At 45.7% G+C, this 11,677-nt stretch overlaps 1 protein-coding gene across 1 annotated transcript; it reads right to left on the bottom strand.

Moving 5' to 3' along the window:
• Positions 1–1,867: 1,867 nt before the first annotated feature.
• On the bottom strand, positions 1,868–4,879 carry TPBG (trophoblast glycoprotein). Its single transcript, XM_055087682.1, is given in 3 exon segments — positions 1,868–4,066; positions 4,068–4,149; positions 4,634–4,879. Coding segments are annotated over 3 exon segments (1,797 nt in total). The 5' UTR covers positions 4,828–4,879; the 3' UTR covers positions 1,868–2,545.
• Between the last annotated feature and the right edge of the window lie 6,798 nt (positions 4,880–11,677).

Genomic DNA, 11,677 nt, shown 5'->3' with positions numbered 1-11,677 from the left:
AGTGATATGATATAAAATTGGGAAGTTTATACAAAGGAAGAAGCAAGGGGGTGAAAAAGAAGCAGGAAATCATAAACTTCAAAAAAGCCATCACCTAATGGGCAAAAACTCGGTTTCACTGTATCACAGATTCTGCTTCAGTGAGTTAGTTGATGATGAGAAAAGCTAGACTGACAAATCTACCGCTTTCCCGGATGTTAGATAGAGCTCAGATTTTAACTGTTAGATTATCACATGATGAAGGAGAAATCATTCTTCTGAACGGAGACACTATAAATATTACAATTTGTTGTTTTCTACGATATCAGCAGACTTACCGATGAAAGCCCAACGGCAGTGTATTCCTAAGATGGTGTGCTTTTATTTATTAGATGTTTTCGCTATTTTTTGGCTATGTTTTGGCATCACCCTTAGGAAATAATGGCAGCCAGCCAGTTTATGAATTCCTGGTGAACACTTAAAATGTTTAATGGAATAATATTAAGTACCCTATATTTAACTTTTCCTTAGGTAATTATAGGATCTGACGTATAACCCCAAAATAATGCATACTGTTTCATAAAATGAGCCTTAGGAAACTTAATATAGTTAAAATTAAAACATCATATTCTGTCTGTCTAATCTAATCTAAACAAGGAACAGATTCAGATATTTTTAGCTCTATTTTGCAAACTTCTGAATTTAACTCAAAGAGGGAAAAGCTTTCTATGCTTCTATTGTAAAAAAGATTTCTAGAACTAAAGTACTGTCTAATCCTATTTCATTTATAAAAGTATGGAAACCTAAATTTTATTTCAAATATAAAACACTCCAGAACATGATCATTTTAAAGGGAAAGAAGGGCCCTAAGACTTACACAAGCACGTTTACCTACACTTTAAATTAAGCAATAATGGCTAAATTAAAAGTCACTTTATGTAAGAGTTTAGAGGTTAATGGAATTTACTTTTAAACTTACTTGGCAAATAATAAACTCTGAAAAAAAGAAAATCTTGTCTATTATTGACAGTATCACTTGATTAACCAATTGCTTTTATTTACACCTAAGTGTGATTTATTCTTCACAAAGGTGTATACTAACATAGAGTTTAGCTAAAATCAAAATGTCCCCAAATTCTTAAGTGCTGAACTGAACATAAGAATCTATGATTAGTTGAGCACTCGTTTGTAAACATAGACAGTTATCTCTGGTTATTTCCTCAAATTCATATCCTACCATAACAATTTTTAAAACACATTAGCAGAGTCTCTGATAATCAAACTACCCACCCTATAGGTTCCATTTTAAGCATTTAAAAAAATATATTCTCAGGAAAATTTAAGTTCCAATTTACATTATAACCTTATAAATTTTTAAAGTTACTCTTTTAAATTTTTTATTTTAGAATATTCTATGTCTTAAGACACTTCCTTTTCATACATTTATTTGCATTATATTTGTTTCGTACTCTGCTCTAAAAATCCACAGAACAATTTCACATGGAGAGTTTTATTACGTAAATAATTTTGTTCTGTCCTAACAACTTAATGAGTCTAGAAAAAGCCCCACGCTGTGAACTGCTTATCATACAGAACTCTTCCCTCTTACCAACTTTATAATGCTTTTACAAAATTGTTTAATGAACAGCATTAACTTTCACATGAATATTCAAATTCTCTATGTAAACCCTGAAAGGATCCACCATCTCAAAACTATCTCCAAAGTCTGTCTGTATAAGACACTGCTCCCGTTTCATTCTCAGCTCTAATAACTAGTACCTTAATTATCATCAGAACCAAGACCATTTAATATCACTGCCCCTAATCTTTTTTTCAAATAGGAAACTTGAACACAACTGTAATTCTTTTAAGAATCTTTATTGAATTTTTTTTGAACAACTTAGTTTGCTGGATCTCGATGCAGTTTATAAAAAAACGTCAGCACAGTTTCATATAAACTGCAATCAGAAAAGTAACTTGTCAAAGAAGTTATCTGAAGTTGCAAGTTATTTTTTGTAATATGCAGAACAGGAAGATGTAAGCATGCTCTCAGATGCAGGCGCTCCTGTGTGCTATGGAGTTACTTTGAAGAGCTTGCTAAGGTCTGCGGGCAGTTTGTGGAATGCAATCATTCTCTCCACAATTTAGGTACATGATAATAAAACTGATATTTATGAAATACGTCTTTTTCTCAAAAAAGTTGAGGCAGCTTTTGTTGAATGCTATCTGTGGGAGTACACTTGATAACCTTGAACTGTACTAAGAGAAACAGACAGCCAGGAGGCCATGTACATGCTGAAACTTGAAAACATCCCTCCAGACGTGTTGATTTCCCAGAAAAGGAAGAGGATAAAACACTAAGCACAGTTGTCCATTGTCTTACAGTAGCAGAGCACACCAAGAAACTTTACGTAAGAAGGGAGCAAACTCCCTTCACTGCTTTCACAGTCAAGGTCAGTGGCGGCTACAGTGGAGGGTGGAGGTGGATGGAGCAAGCCTAGGTCAGGACAGAAGCTGAAGTCTACATCTCATGCATAGCTGTCCTTGTTCTGTCCTCGCGTGGTTCTCAGACATCCGAATTAGAACTGAGGTTTGTTAACCTGGGGTCCGCATTGATTTCGTATCTGTAATGATACCCTTCCATGTGATCTCTGCAGGCATCTCTGATGTTATGCATCCACTTTTTTATCCCTTTGCGGTTCAAATACAAAACCAGTAGGAAAATGGCGCCTATCAGGGCTAAAACAATACCCAGGAAGACATAAGACGTCTGCAGGGATGGAGGGAGGATAGGGTCACAGTCCAGGTCGGAGCTGTTGAGTTCCAAGAGGACCCGATTCCTCATTTTTTCCGGGAACGCACAGGTGAGCCTGGCTTTGCCCTGCACTACCTCTGTCTCCTTGAGCCAGGCCACCATGTCCGCCATGTGGCAGTCACAGACCCAGGGGTTGTCGTCCAGGAAGACCCTGACGTGGGGCAGGCTTTGCAGCTCCGCCAGGGTGCCGTTGTGCAGGACCTTGAGGGCGTTGTTCTCCAGGTGGAGGCTTTCGAGGTGTGTCAGGTTGCGGAAGGACACGTAGGTCAGGCTCACCAGCGAGTTGTTGCGCAGGTCCAGGTGCCTGAGGCCGGGCAGCTGGGCCAGGACGTCGCGGGGCAGGTAGAGGAGGCGGTTGCTGACCAGCTCCAGGCGGCGGAGCCCGCGCAGCGCGTGGCCCGCTCGCAGGGCCGCTGCCACCGCAGCCTCAAAGCTCCGGTTCTGCCGCCCGGCCGCAGGGGGCACGATGCGGTTCAGGATCAGTTCCACCAAGGGGCTGGGCGCCGCGACGCTGGCGTTGCCGCCCGAGAAGGCGAAGGGGCTGAGGTCGGCCAGCGGGTTGTGGCTGAGGTCGAGCTGGCGCAGGCTGGGCAGACGCTCGAAGGCGCCGGCGCGCACCTCCTCCAGGTGGCTGCCGCTGAGGTTGAGCGCGGCCAGCTCGGCCAGCGGCGGCCGGCGGGCGAAGGCCCCGGCGGGGAGCACCGCCAGCTGGTTGCCCGTGAGGAAGAGGGTGCGCACGTAGGGGGGCAGGTCGGCGGGCACCTCGGTCAGGTTGCGGTTCACGCACTTGACGGTGCGCGCCGCCTCCGAGCACTCGCACGCCGGGGGGCAGCGGCCCGGCAGCTGGGGCTGGGCGGACGCCGCGGAGACCGGGAACGCCGAGGAGGTGGAGGAGGACGCAGAGGAGGGGAGGGAGGACGAGGAGACCCAGCCCAGGAGGACCAGCGCCAGCCGTGCCAGCCGCAGCCTCCCGTCCCCGGCGGCGGGGCCCCGGGAGCGCCCCCCCGGCATGGCGGCTCGGGTCTCCCCGGAGCCGGGCTGCGACGCTGCCCGCTCCGAAGGTTCGGGAGCTTGGGCCCGGAGGGCGCGGGCCGGCCGGAAGCGTCCGGAGAAAACTTTGCTCTAGTGGAAGCTGAGGAGGGCGGCCGCCGCCGCCGGAACTTGGCTAGCCCCCTCGCCACCGGGCGTCCCCGCCCCGGGGCCGAGTCCCCCGCCCCTTCCCTCCAGAAAGTACGCACGGCGGGTCGGGACGCTCAGCTCCGCGCTCCTCCTCCCGCTCTTCTTCCAGCGGCCGCCCCCGGGTGGCCCCTCCTGGCCCCTGTGGCTGGCGCCTCGCGCAGGGTCCGCGGCGCGACCTGGGACAAGCGGGAGAGAGGCGTGAGGGGCAGCGGCGCCCGCAGCTCCCCGAGTGCAGGGACCGGCCTCTGCCAGCCAGGTCGTCCCCGCTCGGTACCCGAGACCTGGCTCCTCTAAGCCCGTCCGAGCCTCGCCGCCTCCAGCGCGCCGCGCAGAGCCGTCCCCCGGGAGAGGGGCGCGCGAGCCGATGCCGGAGCGCAGAGCCTGCCTTCCGCCGCGGCCCCCACTATATATACCCTTCCAGCTCCCGCCCTCCTCCTTTCCCGCTCCGACCCTCCCCGCCCCCCCGAGCCGATGCCGGAGCGCAGAGCCTGCCTTCCGCCGCGGCCCCCACTATATATACCCTTCCAGCTCCCGCCCTCCTCCTTTCCCGCTCCGACCCTCGCCGCCCCCCCCCCCGTCCCCCGTCCCCCAATCGAACTTCTCGCTTCACCCCCAGCGCCTCCCGCCGAACTTCTCACTCTCCAGCTCCTTCCCCCAGACGCCCTGCCTTCCGGGGTCTCCGCCCCGCGCCCGGACGTCTCGTCCCGGTCCAGGTGAGGATGAGAGGGAGGTTTCAGGTTACCGGAGCATTCTGATCTCTCAGAACCCCCTCGGATTAAGTGGAGGAGCGGACAGCCGGCGGCCCCGAGCCCGCGCCCCCGCCAGCCCCTCGGATCCCAGGGCGTGCCAGTCATCTCCAAAAGGGAGGGGAGAGGCCGCGAACAAAGCGACGGCGGCGGAGCCCGGACCTGCGCTCCTCTCCGGCCCGAGGCTGGGGAGGGGCCCCGGAGCCGCCTTCTCCGCCCGCTCCCCACCGCTCACCTCGGCGCCGCGCCCGCCACCTCCCGGGACAACTCCCGGCCCCTCCGGAGTCGCGGGGACTTCTCGGGTCCGAGCTGCGCGCCGACTCGCCTCGCACCCCAGCCCCAGGCCCAACCTCCGCCGCTGGGAAAAACCAATCCGGGGGGCGGGGGAGGGCAGGCCTGCCGGAGTGGCTGCTCCGGCCGCGCGGCCAGCCTCGGCCCACCTGGGTGGGGGGACTGAATAAAGGAGGCGAGGGGGGAGTCTGCGCTGCGCACCTCCTCCTGGTGGAAACCGACGCGGAATGCGCCGGAAAGGGAGAGGGAATCCCTTCTTCTCCCCCTTCCCCGACATCCTTTGGTGGTTCCTCGTTTTGCATCCTGGACTTACCTTGGACAGGAACAAAAACCGCTGGTGAATCTCGTGGAATTCGTCCTGATTCGGGCACTTGTGGCAGTAACCGGGTAGATTTAGGCGTGACAGAGCAACGCGAATTGGCAGCGGAAAGAAGGGAGCTGAAAATGCACAGCGGCAGCGGTAAAACGCCCAGCAGCCTGCAAGGGAGTTTCGCGAGCCTTCCCACCGAAGTGATAACGTTAGACTGCCAACTTCAGATTTACGCGTAATTAACGCGTCCCTACCTGTCCCGCCCCCGCACTTCTCCGGATAGTTACGGAACTTGTGCAGGGAGAGAGCTAACTTTAAGAAGAAGGGGGGGGGGTGGTGGAAAGATTGGTGGAGAAGAGATTCACTCTTGATTCATGAGCTTTTCCCTTCCCCAAATTAAAAGCAGAAGGAAGAAAACGGCCGCCAAAGCGTCCTAGAAACAAAAGGCATACCGAGAGGACGTGAGTCACCCGGAAAGCGGACCCGCCCCGCTCACCAGATGTGGCAGCGATGTGTCAGTGCAAGTCACTTAAGATGGGAGAGCTCACGGGGTGGGAGTAGGAGGGAGGCCGCCTGGGGAGAGCAGAAGTTTGGTACCGATGTCTAACGCCCCGGGAGGCGCCAGGTAGGCAGGGAACCGAGAAGCTGAAGTCGGGAAAGGAGACTCTGAATGACTCAGGATAGGGGGGGATTTGTTACATCGGAGAGGTTTGGGGTCCTGCAAGCTCAATCCTTGCTCTCGCAATGACTCTGTTTCTCCTTTCTCCCGATCAAATAATTTCCCCGAGAGGATGAGAAGGTGCTGGTTATTCAAGCCTTGTTCATTTTAGAAAGAAGATGGCAATTAAACAGTTGGGGAAATTAAGATCTGGTCATATGAAAAGGATCGAATAAAGAATGCCGAAGTTTGTGCCTGTGACGTGTGAAAAAAGGCCCCAACTCTCAAGTTGATTCCTTATTGCTTTTGTGGGAAGAGATAGTCTGCAGAGCCAATAGCCAAAATGACCCAGACAAGACCTGGAGGGGTTGGAGAATGCAACAATTTGTGCAAAAAGCCAGTTTTGTTCACTTGTATCTTCAGCACGTTTATCTAAATCTCTTTTTCTTGTTTTTAAAAGTGTTTTTTTAGCACGAATGTGAAACACTTTGACAAAAGAATCTGAAAAGCTGTAGTGATGTTCTGTATCCCGATGGTGGTGGTGGTTACATAAACCTATACATGTGTCAAAATTCATAGAAGTTTGTACACCGAAAAGAATCAGTTTTACTGTATGATACTTTTTAAACAAAATTAATTACTCATGGGGGAAAAAAGCTGTAGTAATGCTGTGGCATGATATTAATTCTGGTTCTGCTCTGTTAGGGAGAGTGAGAAGCACTTTCGAATTTAGAAAGATACCTTCTCATCCAATCTTAGAGTCATCTCGGCAATATAGATACCATTAGTACTATTGTCTTGTTATTCGTGTTATTATTCTGTTTTACAAATGAAAAAACTGGGGCTCTGAACTGAGAATAGCTAGCATTGACAGTGTCTTTTACTTGTCAAGCCCTGTGCTGATCGCTTTACAGAAATTATCTCTTTTGTTCTTCCCATCAGTACTCAGGTAGGTTCTCTCACTGCGGTTTTAAAGAGGAGAAAAACTGAGGCAGGAATAAGGCATATAACTTGTTCTAATGTGTGGTGGAGGTAGGGACCAGGCCCAGATTTGTCTGCTTTTCTTAACTATCTCACATTCTGCCTCTAGGCACAATGGAGGAGTTTGTGCAAAGTCCTAGTCTGTATCACTTAGGCAGCACCAAAGCCTCTCCCCTGGTTCTCTTTCTCCTGATTTTCTTCTACGTGCCTGCAGCTGGCAGTTGGTTATGGCTGCTGAATCAGGACTCAGAAATTTGGGGTCATTTTTAGCTCCACCACTTACTCATTGTGTGGCTTCTGTATACCTCTGTTTCTTAATCTGTAAAATAGGACCACTAATAAAACGTTATGGCATTTCCATGAGAAGTGAGATAACAGGCAACATTGCCTGTTATTATCGTGTTCTTCTTAATTACTCGCCCTCTCGCCATTTACTGTGCACCCACCGTATCCCTGTAACTGTGTTAATGATAGGAATCCAAGGATGAATAGTCTTAAGGTCTCCTTCAAGGAGCATTGCCAGATTTAGCAAATAAAAATACAGGACACTCAGCTAAACTTGAATTTCAGATACACGGTGAATGATTTTTTAGTATGAATATGTCCCACGCAGTATTTGGGATGTACTTACACTAAAAAATTTTGTTCTTTACCTGAAATTCTAACTTAACCTGGCATCCTGTATTTGGTCTGGTGACAAGGGAGTTCATAACCTGGTGGAAGAAACACAGAAACAAGAGCTTTCAATGCAGAACATTGAATGCAGTTTAGTATGTGTATCTTTCCAATCTCTCTCTTTGTATATATTTTACTTCTGTTTTTGCTATTTTTTATATGAATGGATTCATAGTATATGTATTATTCATGATTTTTTTGGTTTTAAAACAACCACATATCATTCTGTGTCCATACATATAGGTATGCGTTCTTCTTTATTTTATAGACTGCAAAATATTCTGTACTGTGGATTGTTTTACCACATTTTTTAACTGCTCTATTGAAAGACATTAAGATCAGTAACTACTTTTTAAAGAAGTTTCCTTCAGCTGAGAAAAGCTTACTAGGATCAGTTCTATTTTGATTGTCTTCAGCATCTAATTATCCAGAATTATCATACTTGCTTTACTCCTGACAGCTTGAAAATTTTTTTGTGCATGATGCTATTTACATGCTCTAAAGCAGAACAGAGAATTTCAGAGCACATTTCCCCCCATTTATTCTTCCATTCCAAAATAAAAGAAAAGAAGGATCTGAATGTCCTAATGGAGAAGAACCAATCTAGTGTTATTTCATAGGTCATTTTGTAGCCTCCAGGAAAATGTCTCTGCACTATTATTTATTTAGCACATTGTTTCTGCAGGAACCGTTTTTCTTCTGATGACCCAAAGGAAAGTCATTCGTAAATTTTTGAAATATTGCTGCTAAATCCTGGGAAGGCAAGGAATAATGTATTTTTTTAATGATGGGAGATTATGGCTACCCTCGTAGTAACTGGAAGAGAGAAACCATATGGTGCAGCATGGACAAACATCAAGGTTGCTTAAGACTGGTTAATTTTGGTCTCTGCCTTACATTAGCAAAGGAGTTGATAAAGGTGAACACTCTCAAATCTAAAAAATTTCTCAAACAAAATCAAACATTGGTGAATGTCAAACACACATGTCATAAAACCAGGAACCCACACTTAAAACCCACACTTAAAATTGTTCTTAAAACCAGAACAATCAACTTGACAGTCAATTTGGGGGGAAAAACATATTTTAATTGTTAATGATTAAAAAGAAAACTCTTCTCTTGTGCTGATTTCATATCATCTGAGAAAGAAATAAGCTTCTTGTCTGAGATATATAAACTAAATGAAGTAAAATATTAACTAGGGAATGGGTTGAAAAGGACATATTTGTTTCATGAGTCAGTACAATGGGGGTTGGAGCTAGTAAATAAAAATATAGCAAAGACATTTCAGGGTTTATCAGAAATTAAATAAATACTAAAGAAAGAACAAGCTGAAAGGCTATAAAATTGGAAAGATTAAACTGGATGTAAATATGTGATTCTTCAAGGATGAGAAAACCTTGAAACGTAAATAAAACAATTATATAGCAATCTGCAGAACTTTCCAAATAGCGAACATTGCAGGATTATTCAACTTTAAGTGTACTTAACTTTTTGAGTCGTTACTGTATGCCCTCCACCTATTTGATGTTCTTGGGGTACAGAGGTAAATAGGATAAAAATCCCTGCCTTCAGGTAACTCACGGTCTAGTGGTGAAGGCAGACTACCTAACAGTTACAAAACATGGCGACTGCAAGGGTCGTGGTGGAGTGGGGAGACTGGAGAACACTTCCTGGGGGAAGTAATGCCTGAATTGCATTTTGAAGTGTTAGTAGGAATTTGCTAGACAAAAGATGGGCAAGTTGGTGAAAAGACTTAGAGAACTTGTTCAGTTCTAGAGACTACATGGGGAAGAGCACAGCATGCATTGGAGAGAGTGGTACAAGGCCAGATTTGAGACCCAGTGGGATCAGATTACTGCCCTCTATTGGAAAAAGTTTGATTTCATCCTATAGAGCTGGGGAGCCTGCGGAGATATTTAGCAGGGGAACGACGTGATCAGGTGTGCATTTGACAAAGATCACCTCTGCAGTCTGTTTGAAGGGTAAGTTATAGGCAGAGAGACTGAGGGCGGGGAGGGGAATTGGGAGATCCAAGTGATGCATGTTGAAGAGCTAAAGTAAAGCAGAGTTAAAAGCTGGACGAGGCAGGAACAGGTTATATAGACCAGTGGTTCTCAACAGGGCGACACTGCCCCTAGTGGGCATTTTGGATATTTGTGGAGGCATTTTCTGGTTGCCACAGTCATCGGGGAGAGCTACTGGCCTTTAGTGTGTAGAGGACAGGGATGTTAGCTATCCTGCAATTAGAGAGACACTAGCATACAGTGAAAAATTATGCTGCTTCCCACATGACGTTCAAGTATCCATCTAGGCATTCTTGGAGGTGAAAAACCTGATTGTAATCATCTCAGCCTAGAAACAACTCCTTTCTACAGTTAAATTGCAAATAGTTATAAAATGGTTTTAATATACACTGAATTTTCCAGGAATGCAGCTACCATGTTCATTGAAGAAAAAATATTGTTTTGTTTGGGACTCTACCAAAATTTTATCTCTGACAGCTATGCCACTCATGCTATTTGAGACACTAATCAACCCAACTGTATCAGTGTGCATTTTTATTTATTGCATTTACAGTAATTCTTATTTCAGAATGTCTGATGTAAAGACAAACTATTATCTTTTCACCATTCATTTGAATCTTAGTCTAATTTCTCTTAAATCCTAGCCTGTTTATAAGTAGGTGGAAGTAAATTACCACTTCATTAGATCTCCTAGTATAGTTATTTATATGTTATACTACATGTTAGTTAACATTTAATTATGCTCCTCTTATTTCTCTCTTATATTACAGTTAGTATAATATATATTTTAAAATTTGTGTGTAGGTATGCTTTATATAAAGGGGCCTTATAAAATACTTGTTTTAAAAAGTTTGAAAGTAACCTGTATAGATACTTAAGAGGTAGAATCTATAAATCTTGGTGATTTATTCAGTATGGAGGTGAGAATACAGGCATTTATAATTCTAAAACATGTCACATAATAGATAGTTTCTCTATTTTGAATGATGCCCAAGAGAAATCCTAATAACCCTAGATTGAAGAGTCAAATTTGACTGTAAGGAAGCTGAAAAATACCTAGAGTAAAGGATGGAACCGTGAATTTATTTGCTTGAAGAAGACCTGGCTTATTTGGGTGAAATTATTCTTTTCAAAAGAAATGGTGATAAATATTTAAATCAGCAGTGTTACCTAATACTCTTTTTCTAATGTAAATTAATTCAACTTTGAAGTTGACATTGAAGATTTTCCATTTCTCTAGTCCTTGCCCAAACTGGGTTCTAAACCAAAACTGAATTCAGCCAAGCAATGGGAACAGTTGCAATTGTAGCTACCATCCAAATTTAATTAATTTCAATTAAATTTGGTACAGTTCAATAAATGTTTACTAATGTGGCTTTTTTGTATGGAATTCACTTTGTCTTCCAAACAGAGCCACCGCCAAAGCCAGAAATTTTCCTTAAAAAATTTTCTAATCCTGGCACATTGACAGGCAATCTATTGCATGTCCATGGCAGAGGTTCAGCAGATAGACTTGGGCCAAAACTCAGATATTTGACCCAGGTGTCTCTAACCTATTTTACAAGTCTTATCCAGTGAGCTAAAGCACATAGGTCAATAAGTTGCCTGCTAGCACTGCTTGAAATATTCAAAGCCAGTAAGTGAGTATTTATCAGATTTGGTTTAGCTCCCCATATAAAAGTCCAGGAAGAGAAGGCTGAAAATATTGTGTATTTTGGAATAGAATTTTATCACATTACCTTGGCAGTGAAAAAAAGAATGAAGTTAAAGAGTTTAACTAGAGAGACAAAATCAAGCCAGCATCAAATCATATGGCCTGGGCGTCCCTGGTGGCGCAGTGGTTGAGAGTCCGCCTGCTGATGCAGGGGACCACGGGTTCGTGTCCCGGTCCGGGAAGATCCCATATGCCGCGGAGCAGCTGGGCCCGTGAGCCATGGCCGCTGAGCCTGCGCGTCCGGAGCCTGTGCTCCGCAACGGGAGGGGCCACGACAGTGAGAGGCCCGCGTACCGCAAAAA

Source organism: Physeter macrocephalus, chromosome 11 (assembly GCF_002837175.3).
Source record: "Physeter macrocephalus isolate SW-GA chromosome 11, ASM283717v5, whole genome shotgun sequence".
Classification (NCBI taxonomy): domain Eukaryota; kingdom Metazoa; phylum Chordata; class Mammalia; order Artiodactyla; family Physeteridae; genus Physeter; species Physeter macrocephalus.
Note: the sequence above shows the minus strand (reverse complement) of the source record. Positions and strands in the feature narration are given on the sequence as shown.